We start from the raw sequence: 24398 nt of genomic DNA, 5'->3' as shown, positions 1-24398 counted from the left end.
TGAAGCCGACTAACGGTGTCGAGATTTTTTTGAGTCGGTCAATTAGCAATTTCATTCGAAAGAAAGTCGAGTAAAACAGAACATCAGTTGAGCTTCCATTATCAATAAGTATCCTTTTTACATCATAATTCGCTATTGTTGCTGAAACAACAACAGCGTTATCGTGGGAAGTTTGAATTCTCCGAGCATCTTCCTCCGAGAAGGTTATTACATCATGGAGTCTTGGTCACTTCGTTGACTCTTCGTCAAAAGTTGCCCCCCGGTCCAGCCGTCTGGTGATCATGTTGATGACTCCCGCGGTCAGTTGGTTATTCACGGCTTCCTCAGTCGTTTGGGGTCGTCAATCGGGAGGAGATTAAGTCGGCGGCTTCCTCCTATATTTTTCGAGGTAGCCACATCGTATCAGAGTTTCTATTTTATCTTTGAGCTGGATGCATTGTTTGGTGTCGTAGCCGTGGTCCCGATGAAACCGGCAATACTTTCTTCGGTCTCGATTCCTCATTTTCATCGGCGGAGGGTGTCGTAGATATTTTGCCCCTTCGATCTCCATGAGGATCTGTACACGAGGAGCAGAGAGAGGGGTATAGGAATTATACTTGTTATGTGTCGGCCTCGGACTCCATCATCAAGGTGAGGCTTGCTTATTGGATGGGGGCCTACTTGTTTCGACCGGAGCCCCACTCTTCTTCTGCTTTTTCTTCTGACCTTTGTTTTCTGTCTGGCGCCAGTCAGAAGCTCCTTTTTCTGCACGCATATATTTGTACGTGCATTCTAAGAGTTCAATATACGTCCGAGGGAGGATTTTATCCAGTGAGTACGTAAATCGGAACCCCCTCAGACTTTTTTCATGGTCGATATGGCCATGTCTTCGTTGAGGTCCCTCACCTCAAGCGTGGCCGCGTTGAATCAGATCACAAAATCTTGGAGTGTTTCGGTCTCTCCTTGTTTGATCGAAAAGAGACTATCCGAGATTCATGGCGGCCTCCGGCTGGTGCTGAAATGGGCCACGAAGGAATGTTCCAGCTGTTTGCAGGAGTGGATACTTTCCGATCAAAGCCCAAAGTACCAGGCCCGAGCAGCTTTCCGAAGTGTAGCCGAAAAGCTGATGCACAGGAGGGTGTCGGTTGGGTCAGTGAAACCATCATAGGGCTCCACATGTGGCATCTTGAACCGAGTCGGGATCAGTTCGTTCAAAATAAGTCGGGAGAGAGGTTGGACGGTATGAAAATCAAAGTCATTTGATGATTTCTAACCGTCTATCTGGAGCTGGGCGAGTCGGCGATCGATTTTCTCAAACTTACGTTCGTAGTCTTCAAGCCGCTGATGGTGGGAGACTTCAGAGGTTGATCCTCCCGATGAATTAGAGACAGATGGTGTCCGCGGTCGCTTTCCCTTCCTTGCTTGATCTAACTATGAAGGAGAGAGGCACCGTGAATGGTGGGTAACACGTCGAGAATGTCGCGAGTACCGCTGCTCATCCCATTGAGAGAGTCGAGATCGCCGCTCTGGTGGAGGAGACAGAGATCATCACAAATGACAGTGGCTATGCCTGAAAGGCGCTGAATGCACCACCGGTTGCTCCGTCGGCGGTTGTGGTGGCTGGGTTTGCTGTTGTTAGAGGCTTTTGACTGCCTCCGCAAAGACGTTCATTTATTACACGATCGCAGCAATCTGAGCATCTATGGTAACCACGGGGCGTGGAGAACTGGGCTCTGCTACCGGAGATAGAGGAGGGACCTCTTCCCGATGGGAAGAGTGTCTTGCCGAGCCGGTCGCCATTGATCATTGAGCTCTGGTTCTCGTCATTGCGAGTTTCTTTCTTGTCGCTGTCTTCCCCCTTCCTGACGCGCCAATCTGTTGCTGCCAATCACCTCGTCGCCTGTTCGCCGGGAACGAGCACCTACAAAATGAAGTCCGCACTAACCATAGTTGTCTCCGGTGGGGATCTTCTGATGCCTAAGTTAGAGGAGAAGACTGGGCAACAGTAGTCTAAGAATGAAGACAGAGCTCAGCGTATAAAAATTGACTTACTAAAACTGTTGCCTTACCCCCTTTTTATAGAGTAGATCATCGTAATCATCGGATATGATCCCGCATTTAGCGGCGTAGAATCACAGAGCGGTAATCTCGTAATGGATTATTAGTCCCCATTGATTACACCATGATATTTATGGAGTAACTGTCCATGATGGTTATGATATATTTGAATAAGTCGGCCGACTGTGCGTCGGAGATCGGTTGTCGGTTAGTAGCTCTAAAATACCGACGATCGAAATAGTCTGTGTCTGTAGAGTCTGAATATTGACTGCTTATCGATACTAAGTCGATAAAGAGGGTTCGGTCGATCGGTTGAAAGCAATGTCGGCCTGTTCAGCCGATATATAGTTGGTAGTCGCTTCCAGAAATGTCTGTTCGTTTGGTGGGTCAGAGTCGAGCGTCGGTCAGTATGTGTCGGAGATCGATCGGTTTATGAAGGTCGGTCGGTTTACTCCAATACAACTAATATATAATAAAAAAATAATAAATTTTATTTATAAAAAATAATGATCGGAGAATATTATATATATATATATATATATATATATATATATATATATATATAATATATCGTTGGAAATACAATGCTATATTGTTACCGTTGGTCGTTATTGTATGTTAATATTAAGCGGAGCCCTGGTAAATAACGGCGATTATATAACGGAAAATGACGCTGTGAGAGGGGTTCCATCAAAGCGGGGACTACCGCGTAAAGGAAGGGAAAACCTTATGGTGGGCCCCATTTAAAGAGTCCATAGATCCATCCGTCCATCGCTCCGCTTTGTCAGTTATCTGTTAGTTGATGAGGGGCATTATGGGTGGGACCAAGCGACCGCCCACCGGGCCGAGCCCACAACTCGATGGTGTCGAAGATTGTGCCGGCCTCCGGCTGGGGACCACGTACGGATCAGGTCCATCGAGTGGATGGCCATGATGGGGCCACGCGGTTTTAGGGCAAGCGTCATCACAACAGGGATGGGACGTCGACGTTGGCCCTGGTGGAGGACCACGGCTTGGGCGGTCGCCATCAACACGGGTACGGTTCACCGAACCCATGATGTCACATATTCATCGTCGAACTTCAACCCTCCGATCTACAATGGATTGCTTCGTACGTGATCTTGACGGCCACCTTGGAGGTCGGGGAATCGACACGGTTGACTTGGTGTATCGCAAAGATGATGTTGCATGGCTGAGTCATCGGGACGTTGATGGGAGAAGAAAAGCAAGGCAAGGGGAATTTGAGTTCCTCCAATTGAGATCGGTACACTTGAGACTAGTGTAACAATGCTTTATAAAGAAGCTTGCCTTGACAACCTTCTAGAAGTCAGATCACAATTGCATTTGCATCATTATGTTGTTGTTGCTAATGGTCCTAAAACGAAAGGTCGAAAGGACCCGGGGGTTCAAAATAAAAACTAATTTCCATCAAGTTAAAATCCCGGATTAATGTTGCACAGGCTGCATATGATGCCAGGTAATTCTATCATTCTGCACTACTGCTCAGTAGCGTTTAAGCTCTCAAACTTTGCATCTCAAAAACATTCTGAATCCTTTTTCTCACTTAAATAATCATGCTTGCAAACAGGCCTCTTGGATATTGATTTAAAATTTCATGACTGATAAAATATGAGCCTGTGAACCCATACATTCAACCAGGCCATAGGCCAATACCTTAACATGTTCGCCGAATGTCAAAGGTGTTTCACACCACTGAGCCACCTGCACCATATGCACTTGCATCTACACCCGTCCTTGCAGCATGTAACAAAGAGCAATAGCCACAAGATCCAAGAATCACCTTAGAGGAATTCAAACCCAAGAACTAAGCACAGGAGGGCAAAAGCCATAACGTCTCTACAAGTTTCTGACCTGAAGGGGCCAACTATAATCCATCAGTTTTACCGATCTGGGTCGCATACTTGGGAGAATCATCCGTGGCAAACTTTGCAACCTTCGTCCAAGTTGGTCGTTCATTCAGCTGGTTCGAATGAAGCCCAGCCAGCCTTGTTTCTGAAGGCTTTGGAGCAGCAATCCATCAAATGGCAATCCCAAGATAGCCAGGTGGGAATAAAGCCCAGCCCTGTGAGAGACTTTGAAACACACGTTGCATTCATCAAAATGATACATCCCAGCATAGCAGAGAAAAACCAAGACAGACATTAACATGGACTGCCACAGCACCACGAGACGTCTCTGGTGATCGTAATGTCTGGACTCTGATGTCCTGCCTCCTAGTCCTAGGAGGGATCCTGCCAGGGTAACTAAGAGAGAGTGCAAGCATCTTCATGAGATCTTATGAGAGCAGATTCCAAAATTCATCATCGCTGCCACATGGCTCCCCGCCTGGGGCTAAATCTACTGCTAGATTTGTCAGAGTCATCTTTTGCCCAGAAATGGAATGCAAGTCTGCCAAAGCACTTGTAACCATTCAAGGGGCAAGCACAAACACAAAAAGAACGAACGACTGAAACCAAAGTATCCTAACATAGGAGGTAAACTAAGAGGGGGCATCTTGTAAAGGACACAGAAATGTTAAGCTTAGATAGACTAAGGGAACTTAGAAACTGATAAATCAAATGCAACTGACCTTGAGGCACGAGAAAGCATAAAATATTATGACCAAAGCAGCTAAGTAATAAAATTTTTGACCAGTTATCTACTTATCTATCAACAACTGAACTGATTTATGACCAAAGCAGCTAAGTAATAAAATTTTCAGTGCGACAAGGTCCATAAAGGAAGCATCACTTAACAAGCCAAATATCAGATTAAGAAATAACAAATTAGATGGACAAAGCTACTAAGAAATACTTAGATAGACAGAGCTATCAGGTCCAAAATTTATATAAAATTTCCACCACCAAGTACATTGTTTGCCAATGGAATCAAAAGGCGACAAAATAAGTAAATTTAAAGCATCAACTACGAGAAAGGGCATGGCCATAATACTAAAGTCTGGATTTAACAAAAACTAGTCCTGAATATTCTTCAATCAAACCAAACCAGGAAAAACACCTGGAACCCAAAAATAAGACCTACCATGAAAGATAAAATGCTTAATCAACCTCCTCGATCTTAGGACCTGCCCCGCTGCCACCAGCAGGGGGACTATCATCACCCATTCCACCAGCCACGTCAGCGCCAGCACCCTGATACATCCTAGCAATGATGGGGTTGCAGATGCCCTCCAGCTCCTTCATCTTGTCCTCAAACTCATCAGCTTCCGCCAACTGGTTGTTGTCGAGCCACTGGATTGCCTGCTCAATTGCATCCTCGATCTTCTTCTTGTCAGCAGCAGGGAGCTTTGATGCAATCTTGTCGTCCTTGATGGTATTCCTCATGTTGTATGCATAGTTCTCCAAAGCATTCTTAGCCTCAACCTTCTTCTTATGCTCTTCATCCTCTGATTTATACTTCTCAGCATCTTGCACCATCTTCTCAATCTCCTCCTTGCTCAGACGACCCTTGTCATTAGTAATCGTAATCTTGTTCTTCTGCCCGGTAGTCTTGTCCTCAGCAGAGACATTCAGGATACCATTAGCATCAATATCAAAGCAGACAGTAATCTGTGGAACCCCCCTAGGAGCAGGCGGAATGCCAGAGAGCTCAAATTTTCCAAGAAGATTGTTATCCCTAGTCCTGGTTCTTTCACCCTCATAAACTTGAATCAGGACACCAGGTTGGTTGTCAGAGTAGGTTGAGAAGACCTGCTCCTTCTTGGTGGGAATGGTGGTGTTCCTTGGTATCAAAACGGTCATTACTCCACCAGCAGTCTCCAAGCCAAGAGAAAGTGGAGTGACATCCAACAGTAGCAGGTCCTGTACCTTCTCATTGCCCTCACCACTCAAGATGGCAGCCTGCACAGCAGCACCATAAGCAACAGCCTCGTCAGGATTGATACTTTTGCACAACTCTTTCCCATTGAAGAAGTCCTGCAGTAGCTGCTGCACCCTAGGAATTCTGGTGGACCCACCAACAAGGACAACATCATGGACACTGCTCTTGTCCATTTTTGCATCTCTCAAACATTTCTCAACAGGCTCCATACACTTCCTGAACAAGTCCATGTTTAGCTCTTCAAAACGGGCCCGTGTAATGGTGGTGTAGAAATCAATGCCCTCATACAAGGAGTCAATCTCTATAGTCGTCTGAGCAGTGGAGGAGAGAGTTCTTTTTGCCCTTTCACATGATGTCCTGAGCCTCCTAAGAGCCCTAGGGTTACCGCTGATGTCCTTTTTGTGCTTTCTCTTGAACTCCTGAACAAAGTGGTTGACCATGCGGTTATCAAAATCCTCTCCTCCAAGATGAGTGTCACCAGCAGTAGCCTTCACCTCAAAAATACCCTCTTCAATGGTGAGCAGAGAGACATCAAAAGTGCCACCACCAAGGTCAAAGATGAGAACATTCTTCTCACCAACACTTCCAGCTTTCTTATCTAGACCATAAGCAATGGCAGCTGCTGTGGGCTCATTGATGATTCTCATTACATTGAGACCAGAAATAACACCAGCATCCTTGGTGGCCTGGCGCTGAGAATCGTTGAAGTAAGCAGGAACAGTAACAACAGCATTCTTAACAGTGGAACCCAAGTAGGCCTCAGCAATTTCCTTCATCTTCATCAAAACCATAGAAGAAATTTCTTCTGCCGCAAACTGCTTCTCCTCACCCTTATATTGGACGACAATCATTGGTTTGTCACCCGGGCCAGCAACAACCTTGAAGGGCCAGAGCTTGATATCACTTTGAACAGAAACATCAGAGAATCGCCTGCCAATCAAACGCTTGGCATCTGAAAAGCAAACAAAGAAAATGTAAGGTCTTCCATGTGCTGCCATTGGTGAGTCAAATTTATGCTAAAGGAACAGGGATGATGTAGAGAGTATACATACATTGGTGGGTTTATTTCTGATGCTAGGGAGGGTATATAAAAGAATTAGAAAAATATACAAGAGGCAAAGTTTAATTAACTGCATGGCGCAGTAGTCAGGTTCAATATCTGTGTACAAGCTCTGATATTCATAAAGTAATAAATTAAATCATAAATGATAACATCAATATGGCAAAGTGAATAAGCAACTTCCTAGCATTTGGCAAATAGCAATAGAAGATGTCGCTAGTAATAAGCACTGATATGTCTAGCAAAATTCCTTTACTGTTGATGAACATCACTTACAAGCTCATCAGACAACACAAGAAACACTAATATCATAATACATGGCAACTATCAAAAACCAACAACATGCAAACTTAACTACAGTATGAGAATTTACATGCAAAATTCACATGCATCACTTAATATCCAAAACTATCCACTAGAGCAGAGCAGATAGGGGAAGAAAGATCACACAAGAAACCAAAACATACAATAAAAAGCCCCTACATTGGATCACCATGTCGAGCTACAATAGTCAAACACAGTAAATACAACTCGTCGGTGAATCTTATATTTGCCAAAACAGAGAACCAGGGCAACAGTTGCAACCACATAACATAAGCACAAGTTTAATCAAGCTAAATCTTGATGATCCCAAAAGCAGTTAATCCTAGCAATAGTTAAGGCTAGAGACAAGTAGAAAGAAAAACTTAGAAACCACAACAGCCTTGATAAAACTTTTACAACAGCATGTAAAACAAAGGCTGATATATTCGAATTCTAGATAAGCATGGAGCCTATAGATGGTTATATCAGTGACTATGGACAACCAACAAGTGCTTACACTAAAGCGTCTAAACTAGTTTATTTTCTATAGTTAAAAAAGCAACGTTTCCACCAATTCTGCAACCTATAACCATTCCTGCTCAGTCTTTAGCGAATGAACCTCCTGTCCAATGACATGATGATTAAGTTATTAAATAATACCACATGTATTTAACTCATTAAACACTACTTAACACTCACAATATGTATTTTAACTCATAAACACCAACTTAAACAAGTGGAGAAGAAGGTATACAAAACTAATCAAGCATAAAAATAGGAATCGATTTTTTTAATGTTCTGTAAAACGATAGCTGAAAATATCATATTAGTCTTTTTTAAACACAAAACTGGAAAAAATAGATGGTGTGCAACCTAAAGAGGTATTAGTTGTGTCCACATAGATCATAAACAGCAAATATAAAGTAGATTATCCACATGACCCAGAAAAACATACTTGAACGTTAGCACATCTATCCACATGTTAGCGATCCACCTGACAAACTAGAATGTTCCCCGTAATGGATCTACTGCCAGACTATCAAACAGAATATGTTGTTTTATCCCCAAAAAAAAGTGTTTTTTTCTAATACTAGCCCCTGAAATCTTTTCTATTTTGTATTAATTCCAGTCTTTTGCATATTGATATTTTAATCACTGAAATATTGTAACTTGTTTCCCTCGAGTTATTTCGCTCAGGTTAACGAGATGAAAATGGAATATTCCACTTTTATGCTTCTAATGGCGTTTATCTAATATCTTCTAGATACTTTTGTCCCCACAAAATTAATCGATCTTTCCAACATGTCCCTCAAACAATGGTCCCCTAGCATCCAAGACCTGAACGAGAAAAAAAGGCAAAATGAGAGAGAAGAGATCAAATCCCAAGCCACATTTGTTACAAAGACAAGAACATTTTTGTCCTTCTGCAAGACTGATTAACCTTAACTCGGGTTCGGTCAGTGAAAGCTAGAGAAAGGAGCTATTTGTGAAAAAGAACTTTATAAGAATTTCTATGTAAAAATAAATATACCAAATGCACGAGATTTCAGAGACTAATATGCCAAACATGACAAGGGACAGGTAGAACATAACACCACACCAGATTTACGTTTTAGAGACAGATCCTTAAAAATAATAAAAAAAAATCTTTTCCTAAGGGCAAGCTCGTCACGATATGAGCCAAAAAAAACAATTTTCTCTTAAAAATCTTTATTAAGAAAAACACCGAGAGCATCACACATGAATCAAAAAAATTAGAATTTTCCCCCTGAAGCACGCGAGAAAAATGAAAAAAAACGAGAACAACACCGTATCACACGTCGTTGCAGACAAATAGCAAGGGATCTATAGGAAAAGGAGATTGAAGAGCTAAAAAACTCACCAAAGACGGTGTTAGTGGGGTTCATGGCGACCTGATTCTTGGCAGCATCGCCGATGAGACGCTCGGTGTCAGTGAACGCCACGTAAGAGGGGGTGGTGCGATTCCCCTGGTCATTGGCGATGATCTCCACCCGATCGTGCTGCCACACTCCGACGCAGGAGTAGGTCGTGCCGAGATCGATGCCGATCGCCGGACCTTCTCCCTTCCCGGCCATTGCTTCAATCTGATCGGAAACCGCTCAAGGGAACAACAGGAGGGAAGAGAGGAAGGAAGCGGCGAAAGGCTGACTCCGCGTCTAGGGTTTTGCGAGAGAGGGACGAGGGAAGGCGATATAAGAGCTTTAAAGGGCCCGATCTAGGGTTTCTAGAAAGTTCTCCTCCATGACTTGGTTGGGGAGTTTGTTGTAACCGCCCGATTATATTGGACGGTTTCAGATCAACCGGCTTTCCGCGGGAAGAGTTCCACTCGAATTCTCCTCACTTGTGTGAAAGGCTAGAAATCTATGCGACGCAACGCATGCAAGGGTCTTGCGGACGGACGCGCAATATGGGTTGTATTTGAACTGGACTTGGGCCCAGATTCATTAAATACTCCGCCCACTCGGCGAGACGCGTTTGGGGTTGGTCATAAATTAGATTTTTGATATTTTTAATTATTTTTTTGACTTATTCTTCTTACACTTATTTTTTAGAAAATGTTTTTTTTTGCTTTAAAAGTTGCAAAAACACCTTTTTAAAGTAATATAAGCATGCATAGTATTATCCGGAAGGTTCGACTGATTATATAATTTGAACCAAATAAATAAAATTATATTTAAAGATTTTCATGAAAATATATAATATTTTTTACAAACGTGATGCATCAAATTAGTGATAAAGTCACTATGGGATAATCCTAAAGTAGAAAGCGAGCTAGTAAATTTTGCCTCCCTCCGAAGGTTTGTTTGGTTGAAATATGTCAGATTATAAGATAATTTAATAATTTTTAAAAATTATTTATTTAAAAAAAAATTATGATATTTAATAGATAATTTTTTTAAAAAAAGTTATATTATAAAAAAAATTATATTAGATTGAAGATAAAGTTATAAAAAAATATGATCAAATTTATAATTAGATTTTTTAATATAAAATATTTTTTTAATATTAAAATAATATTATCATCTTTAATTAATTTTTATATAATAACTATAATCATATAGTCCTTTATATAATGTCATTTATATCTTAATTTTTTTATAAAAAATTTTTATTAAATAAATTTAGAAAGACGTCTGAATAAATTCAATGATTACATATGCATTTTTATTAGAAATATTTTTATTAAGTATCGATTATCGTTATTTAAAAATTTACCTAATATCAATTCTTCGATGGTGTTTGTTTTACCTTCTCTTCGAAAAATAAATATGAAGCTCCTCAATTTTTTTTATCATTTTTTTAAAAAAATTATAATAAATATAATAATTTGATATAAACTTAATTTTTTTATATCAAATTAACCTTAACCAAATAGATCTTTAAGTCTCACAGAGTGCATCCAGCGGCATCCGTATTTGTGAAAGGTACAAAACCAAAGAGGCTAGGCGTTACTTTGGAACTAGTAAATGGTGTTGCAATGTGAGTAGATCAGCTAGCCAGGTCTACCCCATCCGCCATCACATAAAAGCTAGCAAACTTTTTGCTCCATCCTAAGATATACATTTTTTTGAGAATAAAAAAATTATCTAAATTTTCTTTTACAATTTTTTTGAGATAATATTTAAATAGACTATTGAGCTGAGAGAGGGTGAATGGTCGCTGGATGGCTAAACGAGACCTTCGAGAGGCATGCAGGCACTTAGTCCATGATTGATCGCGCAAGTCAAATCCTACAGAAACACAAAAGACAGGAAAGTCCTTGTGCTAAGTAGTTCCCAGCGATAGATCCTCTAATGTCTAAATTAGTTTCTCGCATAAGCAAACAAAAAAATCTAAGCTCTCAGAGAGAATGTAATAATAGAATTGAGCATGAAGTGAGATGGACTTAAGGTGGAGCTGATGGAGATGGAGGTTCTGTAGATGTCCGGAGGAAGGTGAGGTATTTTGATTGAGTTGGAGTGGCTCTGTACTCAATATAAGAGACAATCCAATTCGTATGGAGTTTATCCTGAGAGAAAGTATGCGAGGTTCGTTTTCACTTAACTAGGTCCCGAAAAGTTTAAAATTTATAGACAAATATGAGTACCTATCGTCTGAGAGAATACGTGCCATTTTTTCCCCTGAGGATCATAGAGGCACGTTCGACTTGTTAGGAAGTAACAATTAGCATATCTTGAAATTTGCTGAGATTATAGATCTTATTGAGTGAAAAAATAGAGTTGAGAAATAGATGATATTTAAAATAGAAGACTTCAGTGCGATCATAAAAATCCAAAGTGTAGTAGCTCAGTGAATGCTCTAGTGCCCATCAATGAGGATACACGCCGGGCTACCATTGGGTCACCATCGCCATGGTGTATGGGTTGTCCTTGGATGTATCACTCATATTCTTTTATACATTAGAAAATAAGCCAATAATTTGTTATCCATGTTCTTTTACATTACTAATTTTTTAGATAAATTGCTAAAATCTATACATATTTTTCATATTATCATTTTATTATATATCATAATATATTAAATTATAATATATTATATTTTGTATGCCATAATATATAACATTATATAATATATATTGATAAATATAGATAATATATATTATATATTACTATAATATAATAATTTATATTATGTACAATAAAATAAATATATATTATAATATAGTACATAATATTAATATATATTAAATAATATATTATTATGTTATATTATATTATATTATAATAATAAAAAAAGATATTAATATTATATTATAAATAAAAAATAAGATATTATACTATAACAATTATATTATTATAATCATATATTATATTAAAATAATAAAATATTATTGTTCAATAATAATATATATATATTATATAAAGATAGTATTATATATTATTATATTATTATTATAGGTTAAGAGTATATTAGGAATACAACAAAAAATTATTTTTCTGGATTGATGGGAAAATAACTTATCCACGTAGGTGGATAAGACTGTCCCTTCATACATGGATAAATATTATATAAAAAAATAATTTATTCATTTAGAAAATCATAACAATATAGGTAAGTTGATCAATAGAAAAGTTGGTCAACTTTCTTATGATATTTATCCATAAAAAAAAAATCCTAAATAGAGGTGTTGTGTGCTCCATGATCTACTAATTTGTGCAGGAAGGGATTTTTAGCCGCCCTCTAACCCAATCGTAACAATGCAAAGGATTGGCGCACCTAATCTCAAACCTCTACAAGCTTTTAAATTCAGCTGTAAGCATTGATTTGTTAGGTCAATTACAGTTGTTAATGTGATTCTCTCATTATGGCTGCAAGCGAATCCGGCATAGGAACTATTGGCGTCTATGGATATCAAAAATACACTTTTATGAACCTGGGTTGAAAGGATTATCCAGTAACATGTCAGGTTATTGTAAGAAGGAGGTAGAATAACAGCATGATTCAGGGGACCCAAAAGCGCAGGTCATGACAGTTTAGTCTGATTGATAGTCTATTTACAACGCTAAAACTAGCAACTAATACAGATATCATTGGAGTACTAATTTTGCTATAGAGACTTCCAGCAGGATATCTATTGCATGGACCATTTTTTGAAGGTATATGTTTGAATATATGACTCCAAATTGTTGCTAGTAAAGGTTGTGAAATTGCCGTTGCTATTGTTAATTGTGTGGCCTCTTAATTTTTTTTAATAATATAATTTGTTAATAATTTTATTATTTTTATATATTTTTTGTATTAATTTTTTTATTATCAATTTGCGATTGATTTCATCACTTGTCTTGGAGATTTAGCCACTTAAATTCTTTTTGAGCTTTTTGGTGAGTAGGGATGGCAATGGATAGGATTTGGATCGAATATTGTACTATCCATTCTCAAATCCGAACTTAATATCCTATATGCAAATCCTATCCGGTACCGATCGGATAATAAAAGAGATATCCATCTCCATACTTAATGGGTTCGAAGATACCCATGGATAACCCATTTCTCTATATCCAACCCATATCCGCCCCATGCCTATCCCATACCCAAAAAAAATAAACAATCAAAATAATTTTATGATATTATCAATCAAAAAAAATTACCAATTCAACATAAAAATAATTTATAAGTCTAAATTTATAGACATCAAATATAGAAATAGAATTACAATTCAACATAAACATATAAATAATCAAAATAAATTTATGCATATTATCAACCAAAATAAAATTATCAAAACAGAATTATAAACATATATATTCGGATATGGGTTCGGATATTATCTATATCCGTAGATTTAAGTCGGATTTAGATTCGAATTTAGATAGAAAATAGCACTATCCATACCCTATCCATATCTGTACTATAATTTTTGGGTTTTATCTAAATCCTAATCTAAATCCGATCAAACTCTATTTTTCAGATTTGATCGGATTTGGAAAGGATGCATCCCATCGGGTCAATTTTGCCATCCCAATTGGTGAGTTTACCTAGCTATCTTTGAACGATAATTTTTAGATGAGTTGTCCCAAGAATCTAAATATATTTTTTGAATTACATATAAATCTAATATTATAAAAATATTTTGTATATAATTTTTTTTTTTTTTTTTTTTTTTTTTTTTTTTTTTTTTTTTTTTTTTGTGCTGCATATGGCAACGCAAGAGTCCATGATATTGTTCAAGATTTCAGTTGAAAGGAAGACCTAAACGGATGATGCCGCGAGAAGAGACTGATAGGTACCTTGCTTCCAACTGCGACAGAATCTGTATATCTACCTATCTATATCTATACAATACATTAAACGAGAGGCCCTTTACCAAAAACACACAAGTCCAGTGCCCTCCTAGCAGCAGCAGCAGCGTTTTGTTTTTTTTTTTTGGTTTTTTCTTCGAACACTTCCCGAGCCCTCACGGACGCCCACCTCCTCCCCGCTCTCCTTGCCGCCACTTCCCGCCGGGTCTCCACCGTTGCCTTCCTCCCCATCGTCACCGGCGTCGGTCTTCCCCCTCCAATCTCCCTCAGGTGCTTTCCTTCCCACAGATCTTTTTGCCGACCTCCTCTCCGCTCTCCTCGCCACCACCTCCCACCGGTCTCCGCCGTCACCTTCCTCCCCATCGTCACCGGTGTCGGCCTTCCCCTCCGATCTCCCTCAGGTGCTTTGCTTCCCACATCTCCGAAAAAGAGAAAAAAAAAGGAAAAGGGAATTTTTTTTTTTTTTTTTTTGCTTCCAACCCTTCCCGAGCCCTTGCTGACGCCCACCTCCTCCCCGCTCTCCTCGCCACCACCTCTCGCCAGTCTCCGCCGTCGCCTTCCTCCTCATCATCACCGGCGTCGGCCTTCCCCCTCCAATCTCCCTCAGGTGCGGGAAAAGGTCTTGTTTTTTAATTTTTTCGTTGATTTTCCCTACGTCTTCCCTAGTTTTACTCTGCCTTTTCCATTCGTTGAGTTCCGCGGATCCGGTGTTCTGCAGTGTGAGGTTGCCGCCGGCTTCCATGGATCCGGAGGGGTTGGAGTTCGAGAGGGAGAGGCATGTGTTGTTCCTAGAGATGATGATAGAGAGATTGCCGTCCGACTACGAGTCGCAGGAGATCAATCATCTCACACTCGCATATTTTGTTATCTCCGGCCTCGGCATCTTCGGCGCCCTAGATCGGGTAAAAGTGTTCTCTTGTCCTAATTTTTCGAAATTTCTCTAGCTCTGTTCATTTCATGCTACAAGATACGATCTTGTGAAGAGTTTGGACTTGTTGGAAGTGGATCGTGAATGTGACAAATCTTCTCGTTTCTTCGTTTCACGGTGCACAATTGAAATAGATCGACCCGTTGTTTAATTCCTCTTGTTTTTGGATTCACATATAAACAGAAAAGAAACGAACAAGATAGGTAAAAGGGAAAACGGCTTTCGCGATGTAATTTTCATCCACATGACGATATTTTTGGGACGGTGGCTAAAGAATTAGTTAAACAGGTAACAAGATAGGCTGTTTTCTTACATGGTTCATAGAAGAGTTACGAGGTATAGAACGGATCCATTAAAATTCATAGCAGGAGCAGTTTACTGGAGAGGTGGTTTTGGGGTAACGTGTAATGTGTTCCAAAGGAATATGTAATTGCTGCATCAGAAAGGTGTTAGAGGACAACGATACGCTTTTTTTTTTCTTTTCTTTTTTTTTTTTTTCCTTTCTGGAGTGTGGAACTTTTGCCAATTGGCACTTGCTATAAATATTTGATATATCTACCAAGAGTTTTGTGATTCTATGACATGATTAACTGGAAAAGAAAGAATTTATAGGAGTAGCCAAACATGTTTTTACTTGGTATGGTTCTTAACTCCCATAGTGTTTACCGAAAGATTGGAGAAGATAAGGAGATTTTTTTTAGAAAAAAAAATTTAAGGTGGTTACATGGGGAAAATATAATATTGGCAAAAAAAAAAAAAAGGATTAGCCTCACCACCATATCAGTGTTCTGCAAGTCATTAACTAGTTATTGCAGATTGTTGGTTTTCATATGTCACATTCATGTCATCAAGTCATGGAACTCATTGGAGCTTCAGTTGCACAGCATTAAGGGCCCCTGATCTCTTTTAATATTGTTCACTGAATATATTTTTGAATGTGTCTTTTGATTTAGGTTGACAAGGATCAAATAGCCAGTTGGGTTTTATCCTTTCAGGCACATCCAAGTACAAAGTCTGACTTGGATAATGGTATGTTATATGAAGTTTTGTGCTGTTTGGATTTATCTTGTTATCATTTTGCAATTTGTGGAAATGCAAATAAGTTTCTGCTTTTCTCAGGACAATTCTATGGATTCCATGGCTCTAGATCTTCTCAATTTACCATCAATGATGGTGAGGTGTGTACTGAATAAGTATGGTGCTAAATACAACATCTTGGTAGTAATTTCCAAGTTTGGCTATTTATCAATTTCTTATCTCTAACAGGTTTCAACTCACAACTGTAGTCATCTAGCAAGTACTTATTGTGCTCTTGCCATATTGAACATGATTGGCTACAATTTGTCTAACCTCAATTGTGAGGCAATCCTGATCTCGATGCGAAACCTTCAACAACCTAATGGAAGGTATATTTGCATCTTCATCCTCTCTTATTCGTCATCCTATATAACTATATTATCACAAAATAGAAAATAGAAATGGATAATCTATTCTATATGCTTGATTGGGCATAATAATTTTTAATGAATATATAATTTGTATAATAATTTTGTATAAAACTGATATCTCAGCTCTCTCTTTTTTGGTTATATGATTCTCGTTATAGTATGCTTCTTATGCACCTCTTTTGTGCACATGCATGCACATGTGAGAATTAAAATCTATGACAATTAGAGCACCACCACAGATACCTCAATTAACAATCCTTTTTTCTTTTCTTTCTTTATTTTTTTCTTTATTTTTTTTTTTTTTAAAGATGCTTGTCATAGTATGCTTTTTGGGCATTTCTTCTGTATGTGCATGCACGACAATGAGTGTGCATAACACTTAGAACACTGCATAGATATCTCAACTGACAAATGTTTTTTTTCTTTCCTTTTGGTTTTGTGATTTTTGTCATAGCATGCTTTTGTGCTTTTTTTTTCCTTTATCATTTAGAAATAAATAAACTGACAGAATCATCATACTTTGACTATGGTTTTCATCTAATATTGTACATGTGCATTTTAACTTATGGGCGTGTTATCGAAAAATCCTAATGATCGATTATCCTTCTCTGTATATGCATGATCAAAGAGAAAATTGGTGATTCTTCACTATGTGCTAATTTGATGCTTGCGTCCATGTTGAGAATCTGCAACCAAAGGAAGATTCCTTTCATTTTAGACCTTTGAGATTCAAGACTGCTGCCAAAAGCACCTTTACTTCCCTTTTATGTCAGCTTGCATGGATCTATTATTTGTATTGTTTCATGAACTTCTACCAATTATACGTCTTGTGCATGCATATGCTCACTTTGATATAGTGATGTCAATCCTATTTCCTGGCTTTTACTAGAAAAAAATGAAGTTATATTTGCTCTTTGACAGCTTCATGCCTATTCATCTTGGGGCAGAAACAGACCTGCGATTTGTCTATTGTGCTGGTGAGAAAAAGTTTTCTTTGCACACCTCTATCTTCATTTTATCTCTTTGTATTTACATTATTGGAAACTTGTATAATTAAACATGGTTGGTTTTTTCAGCTGCCATTTGTTTTATGCTAAATAACTGGACCGGAATGGATAAAGAAAAGGCTAAGGAGTATATAGTACAGTGCCAGGTCTGTAATTTGAGCAACGTCTAGATGCCTTTTTTTTGCACCATGCTTTTAATTAATAGATAGCTTGGTTCTCAATGGGATTTTGCTGCAAGTCTTCTAATGCTTTTAGCTATTGCTTACAGTCATATGATGGCGGCTTTGGTTTGGCACCAGGTTTAGAATCTCATGGTACGTGGATCCTATTAATTTCATGTTATGATGTTCTCCTTGATCATCTCTTAATTTAGTACAGGCAGCGATTTCTTCTCTCCCCTTTCTCCCTATCACCATTTTCATTCTATCTCTCTATCTTTGTTGTTGTTGTTGTTTTTCTTTTTTCTTTTTTCTTTTTTTTTTCTTTTTTTTTTCTTTTTTTTTTCTTTTTTTTTTTGTTGACATTGCTAGTGATGTTTTCCATGGTGATGAGGCATATATAGTTGTTCCATGCTTTGGATGGATTCAAGGAACTTCAGGGGGTTTGCTAAGAGGCCCCTTTGGCTGTATAACATTTAACATTCTATTTTCCAACTTTTAAAAACCCAAACAGTTTGCAATCAACCTGTAAAACTATCTTCACTAAGAGCTCAATCTGTCATTGTCTTAGTGATGCAGGTGGTGCGACCTATTGTGCTGTTGCAGCTCTCCAGCTGATGGGTTTTATTAATGTTGATATTTCTTCCAAACCTGCAAAATCCATGGTCATCGATGTGCCATTGCTAGTGGAATGGAGCTTACAGGTACATTTCCCTAGAAGCATCATGTTTCTGGACAAATGAAGTTGAACAGATATTCAATGTTGTTTTTCGCTCATGATGCCTCATGTCTAGTGATAATAACCAGCAGCTTAGGTCATTATGTCAAATGTTTGCAATCCGGTGCATCCTGTCAATTTTCTGCTGATACATTGGCAAGGCCATCTAGTCATTATGCATTAGAATAAGTGTTAAAAAGGTTCCTTTATGGGACAAGTCTGTTTTCAGTCCCATTAGAGTGATTTGATGTTATAACCACCGTTAAACATACAACCTATTTTAAAGAGGATTGTACTCACTCAGTGGTTCAAATTGTTTAAAGGGGTTTTGGCCTTCAGAAATTAGTGTAATGAATTTGATCAATCAAGGAAATTCATCATTTTCTGGTAATATACTTATGATTTTATACCAAGGGTTGGAAGAAATTGTTCATGTGTTGAGCACCTCTGGAATTGCATGCCTTCTGTTTTTTGAGTTGTGTTGAATGATTATTCATTGTTTTGATGACAATAACAATGAGTGATGGAAAACCCAAAGGATACAGCAGTTGATGATCTCTATTTTCCTTTTTTTTTTTTTTTTTTTCATTTATCAATCACAGAGGCAAGCAGTTAATGGTGGATTTCAGGGCCGGCCCAACAAACCCAGTGATACATGTTATGCATTTTGGTAAGCAAGGTGGCAACATTAAATTTTCAGTTAGAACATTTTTGTATCTCTAAAATGTTAGATATCCTATGCATTCCATTCAGGGTTGGAGGAGTCCTGAAAATCTTAGGGTTCTACCACTTCCTCGACAAGGGTGCTTTACGTAAATTTTTGCTTTCTTGCCAGTCTAAGGTGCTGATGACGCTTCTCCTGTTAGGCCAATTTGCTTCTTTAGAATGGCTTGGTTCTTCTGGACTTGCTGACTTTTTCTATTTTGCCTGCACTAGTATGGTGGTTTTACGAAATTCCCAAAGAATATGCTACCCGACCTGTATCACTCTTACTACAGTTTTGCTGCACTGAGTTTGTTGGAGGAAGAAGGACTCAAGCCACTTTGTGTTGAACTGGGAATCGCTGCTATAAATGGTAATGGAATCTGAACATCTGCATCGGTGCATTAGTTTCCTGCTCCATTGGAAGTTACTGCTTAATTAGGAAAAAAGAGCAAGTCTGTACTTTCGGTGGCGTTGCTATTACTTCAGAGGTGTTCCATTAAGGAGGTTAGGTACGGGGATTCCTTCAACCCAGCGTGAAAAATGCTCTGAAAACAACAAAATCATGGCTTCCATAATACGACAGAATATTGGTAGCATAACTTGAGTTAGGAATTATTTATTTGGTACATTTCATGAATGTTGGTTTTAATTTCTGCTGTAAGTTTTTCTATATGCGTATACGTAGTGGTTTGAAGCAGACTCAATTATACCTGTGATTGGATGCCCGCAATGATTGTTAACAGCAGCATATTAACATATAACTGACTATTTGAACACTCCCTTATTAATAAAGTCATGAGACAACTTTTCAAGCAAGTGGATCAGCTACAGGATAACCGCAAGGCGGCAAGACACGCAACTTTATTTAATCCTGATTCGGGAAAGTAGTTTGGACTTCAATTTTGTGGGTGGGCACTACCCAGAGAGTAGTCTTTAGTGGATGCAAGGACTCGAGGGCAGACGACTGTGATCCAGGATGGTGTGGTGTATATACTTGACTTATTTTTTAAAGGGTTATAATGTTTGCATTGTTTAAAACAATCAGTAAAATGAAAAGGGCAAAAAAAAGAAAAAAAAAAAAAAAGAAAAAGAAAACTCAGCATGATTCCTTAGAACACCTGTGAGAGGAGCCACAGAAGTAGTTTAGCAGATTCATGTTTCATGCTCGTGATTCAAACTGTAACATGTTGCAGCAAGAATGATCAGCCCCTGGAGGCATACTTTGGAAAACGTTGACATCTCAATAACATTTGTTTTTGAGATGCAAGAATTTTGAAAATTATGTTTTGAGTCACCAGCCAGGGAGGGTTTTTTTTTAGATCGAAACAGTTCGGAAGCGAAAGCAGTGGCTCTGCTTGGCCTGGGGATATTTACACACGCTTAAAAAAAAACCTGCACACCAGGGAAGCCATTTCCTGAAAACGTATACATGCTCCACCATATCAGCAGCAGTTAAATAAGTAATCTGCCAGGGCTTCAGAATGTGGTTATGACTCTTCATATGCTGCTATATCGGGTATTAGAACCAGTTCAATGCGGCTGGTGACATTTAAATACGCAATCATCCATCTTACAATGAATGTGTCTGTATATTTCTGTATGGTATTACACTAAGGGCATTTGGGGTGACAGATGTTCTTATTGGTCCGATAAGATCTTCTGAGAGGGTTCATGAGGAGAGTTGATGGTCAAACAAAGAACAACGAGAGTGAGAGAGGTGGAACAATTAATCTTAGTTTTTAGGAGTAACTACAGCCTGAGAGATGTCTTATTACAGGAGATGATAGACATCAAAGATTCCCCTAATCACTTGCACTTCTTCTCTCTCACCTTTTTCCGCACTAAAATTTCCATCACAACTCTGTAATCCGCAAATAATTGATTCTGACATCCGATCCCATTGCCCAAACAGCCTAAAGTAGGAATAAAAGATCAAAGACAGTTGCAAATAACAAAGGTGCATGACAGCTCAAAAGACAGTTACAACTTGCAAATCACAAAGGCAAACAAAAAATATAAAGCTCCAGGCATATTGAAGCAACAACAAGCACCTAACAGCAACTTTAAACATCAAAAAACTCATGCCGAGCACCTTTGGACATCTCCATTTCTGTCTTATTCCATCACATGAAACTTGTATAGACTTGAGCTATGACACAGCCTTCCATCCAGCATATGCATCACGAAATGCCAAACCATCTCACAGCAAATTACTGTAATATCTTAACATGGCATATGCACCGAATTCTTCCGATCTAAAATGTGCGCTTACTCAAAATGTTCATACTGATCAGTAAGTTTATGGTTCCTTTACAAAGAGAAAGACATGTACTTCAAGATTCTCTTTCCCACCATATCAGACAGCTCAGCCTCTGATTTTTTGCAGCCATATGCTATGGCAGGTCAGAATCTCTGTGGACTTAACCTGATTGGAATAAAGAAATCCTTCTATAGTTGATTATAATTAAAAATTGGTGAAACAAATACCTAGAAAAGTAACTTTCTTCAATTCCAATTACATATTACTTCAAAACTGTCTCTTTTTTGTGCTTTTATTCCAACACATTTTAAGTAACTAAAAATGTTTGTCTCTGCCAAGCCGCTGCAAGTGGTAATTGATGGTCCTCGCAGGATTTTTGGGTTTTCCTTTCTGCGACAGAATCAGAAAGGATTAGCAATGGCGAGGTGAGTTCACCAAACTAAATTTCAAAATACATAAGCGAAAACAGAAATAGAAGATTGAAGTCATCCTATAATGAGCCATTCAATTGCAAAGTGGAAGCTAAGTAAAACCGATGTAGCACAAAGGATTAAGCACCTGGGCCTCCACGCAAGCAAGCAAGAGATCCTTCTGTCGCACACACTTATCATCATTGTTCTTGTTAAGAGACAAGCAACCAAGGAATGCTAGCATCTCCTTCATGCAAGGCTTCCCAACAGCACCAAACTTTTTTGGGTTTATGTACAAGCCCCCAGCCTTACGGCCCATGCTGCCACTTTGATCTGCTCAATAGAGAAGCATAAAACCTTTAAACAATTTCAAATAAAACCAGCATGCCATCCCAAACAATGCTAAAAAGCATATGTCAACAGCTAATGATTTTTTTTTTTTGCCCCAGAAATGTATTAAACCGCTCAAGTGAAACTCATACTAACATGAGGCCGCACCTTACTCGACCACCACTGAAAAATTGAAAGAACAAAAAACGTCAGAAGTTCACCTTCACGTATGCAAAGTGATGTACGAGAGTAAAATCACACGAGTGGATGAAAATTTTGATTTGGCATTAAAACAAACACAACTCGGGCGAACGTTCGGAAGCAGCCGACCAATCAAGTTCAGGTAAAACAGGCTCATCCTCTCGCAATTTGACCATGAAAGGCAAAGTTCGAAATAGAAAAGCTCCTAGAAGCATCAGCATAACATGATGAAGCACACCAGCCATCTATGAAATTCATAAATTTCCGGAATTATGTTGTATGTAGCTCAACGTCGCCAACTTTGACACCAAAAAAAAAAAAAAAAAATCTACTCTTTCATGGCCGCTCTAAGAGCCAAAAGGGCACCGTCCGAGTTGGTTGAGTAGGACATAAACTAAGAAACCCCTACACAGATATAGCTCATGTTATATTCCAGAACAGACCCACCAGTTGTTTTCTACTAAGGAATTCCAGGTAAGTTGAAATCACCGTTAAGGCACAAGATACCACTCGTCGATAAAATGCTTTAAGATATTTAAACATTCATTAAAATCCATAAATTGCACGCACCATCTTAACTATTTCAACGAACCCAAACAGAAGCATGTTGGTGTTCTGGGGAGAAGGCAAACAAAGGCGAGAAAGGAAATAGATCGCAGGAGGTTGCTCGGTTTCAGACATTAGGGTTTGGAGAGGAGCGAATGGTGCCACCAGGGTGCAGACCTGGGATCGATGGCGGCGGGCTCCCTTCCCGTATCGTTGGGGTAGAGGAGTAAAGAAACCAAATACGAAGCGAGAGCCGCGGGATCGAGAGAGAGACAGAAAGAGTACCTGGCCTCGCCTAAGTCGCCTTCGTTGGAGCGGTAGTGCAGGACGGCTCAACATATTGAAGATCTAAAGCTAAAAATTAAAATATAATTATTTAATTAAAATTTATATAAATTATTTATTAAAATTTTATTTTTTTAATCTTTTGAGATGTAAAATTTTTAATCAAATTTTTATAATCAAGTTCTCTAATATTTTTTTTCAATTGATAATATAATCAATTCATTTAATCTTTTTTGAGATATTGTTGATCTTAAGTAAGATTTTATTAATTTTAATTTTAAAAAATTTCTTCCTGTCGAAGCAACACTTACTGAAATTGTTAACATTATTCTAAAAGTAATATATGCATTTAGAAAAGAGTTGAGTCGTCTTATATGATTGAGTATATCCATTGGACTGTTATCGTCCACTTGTATAATTTCTTTTAAAATTTTTAGCTCTGAAAATAAATCTAAACCATCAATATCAGAGTAGTTATTATATTTTAAAGAACACTCAAGATTAAGACAATATTCTTTCAAACTATCATTATCTAATGACTTCAATTTTTTACCACTAAATAGAAAACTAAAAATATTTTATATATCTTAAATTGTTCAAATCTATTTTGGAGTAAAAAAATTACTTGATTTACTATATATAAGAAATAATCAATTCTAAATGATTCTTCAAGAGATTTTGTTATTTATTGTCAACATTCTCATCAAATTATTTCTTTCTGCGAATGATACGCTTATCATGAAATTTAGGTTCTATTTTCATTTCTGATGCAATTTTTTAGAAGAAATCATAGCGGATGCAAATCCATCTTCTCTATATTTTTCAAAAAAAGAAAGAAGACTTTTAATTGTTCTATAGCAACATCAATATGTATATCTGTTGATTGTAAACTTTTGCTAACTGAATTAACAGTAAATAATATATCATACCAAATAGTCATGCCTAATAAAAACTCAAAATTTTCAAGCTCATATGTTGCTAAGCAATTAGCTTCGCTTTTAGTTTTAGGATCTTCACTAACTTCTGCTAATTCCAATAAAGCATCTCTTATTTGTGGAGCTTGAAATCTTATTGCTTTAAACTTTCAATACGACTTTTCCAATGTGTTTGTGATAATGATTTAAGAGTTAGACCAGAAATATTATCTTGCAAAATTTTTCATCATTTAGTAGAAGAAGAAAATAGTGAATAGATACGTTGTACCACTCCAAAAAATGATATAGCTTTAGTACAAGAACTAGCCATATCACAAAGTACTAAATTTAAACTATGACAACCACATGGTGTATAAAAGATCTAGAATTTATATCTAAAAGTCTTTTTTGCACTCCTTGCTGTTTGCCCTTCATATTAGATCCATTATCATATCCTTGTCCTCTTAAATTATTAATATCAAGTCCA

The 24398-nt window shown here is 38.1% G+C and overlaps 2 protein-coding genes and 1 long non-coding RNA gene across 5 annotated transcripts; 1 reads left to right on the top strand and 2 right to left on the bottom strand.

Annotated features, from left to right (window-relative positions):
- Nucleotides 1–4838: 4838 nt before the first annotated feature.
- Nucleotides 4839–9445, bottom strand: LOC105056954 (heat shock cognate 70 kDa protein 2). The gene is made up of 2 exons (XM_010939344.4): nucleotides 9123–9445; nucleotides 4839–6829 (listed from the first exon to the last, which is right to left on the bottom strand). The coding sequence occupies exons 1-2, from the start codon at nucleotides 9334–9336 to the stop codon at nucleotides 5097–5099; spliced, it is 1947 nt and encodes a 648-aa protein (XP_010937646.1). The 5' UTR covers nucleotides 9337–9445; the 3' UTR covers nucleotides 4839–5096.
- A 4578-nt stretch (nucleotides 9446–14023) lies between these two features.
- Nucleotides 14024–19676, top strand: LOC105056955 (geranylgeranyl transferase type-1 subunit beta). Of its 3 annotated transcripts, none has more exons than XM_073248638.1 (13): nucleotides 14332–14402; nucleotides 14545–14608; nucleotides 14720–14903; nucleotides 15883–15958; nucleotides 16049–16107; nucleotides 16196–16335; nucleotides 17299–17354; nucleotides 17454–17530; nucleotides 17653–17698; nucleotides 18122–18246; nucleotides 18863–18930; nucleotides 19014–19101; nucleotides 19197–19676. In XM_073248638.1, the coding sequence occupies exons 3-13, from the start codon at nucleotides 14742–14744 to the stop codon at nucleotides 19347–19349; spliced, it is 1050 nt and encodes a 349-aa protein (XP_073104739.1). In that variant the 5' UTR covers nucleotides 14332–14402; nucleotides 14545–14608; nucleotides 14720–14741; the 3' UTR covers nucleotides 19350–19676. The 3 variants fall into 3 exon arrangements, with proteins under 3 accessions (XP_073104741.1, XP_073104739.1, XP_073104740.1); XM_073248639.1 differs by having other exon boundaries at nucleotides 14347–14402; nucleotides 14545–14620; XM_073248640.1 differs by lacking the exons at nucleotides 14332–14402; nucleotides 14545–14608 and adding an exon at nucleotides 14024–14271.
- A 1508-nt stretch (nucleotides 19677–21184) lies between these two features.
- LOC105056956 (uncharacterized) lies at nucleotides 21185–23005 on the bottom strand. Its single transcript, XR_012136931.1, has 3 exons — nucleotides 22890–23005; nucleotides 21784–21968; nucleotides 21185–21615 (listed from the first exon to the last, which is right to left on the bottom strand). It is a non-coding gene; the product is annotated as an uncharacterized lncRNA (long non-coding RNA).
- Nucleotides 23006–24398: the final 1393 nt, after the last annotated feature.

This window comes from Elaeis guineensis, chromosome 14, assembly GCF_000442705.2.
Source record: "Elaeis guineensis isolate ETL-2024a chromosome 14, EG11, whole genome shotgun sequence".
NCBI classification, from domain to species: Eukaryota; Viridiplantae; Streptophyta; class Magnoliopsida; order Arecales; family Arecaceae; genus Elaeis; species Elaeis guineensis.
Note: the sequence above shows the minus strand (reverse complement) of the source record. Positions and strands in the feature narration are given on the sequence as shown.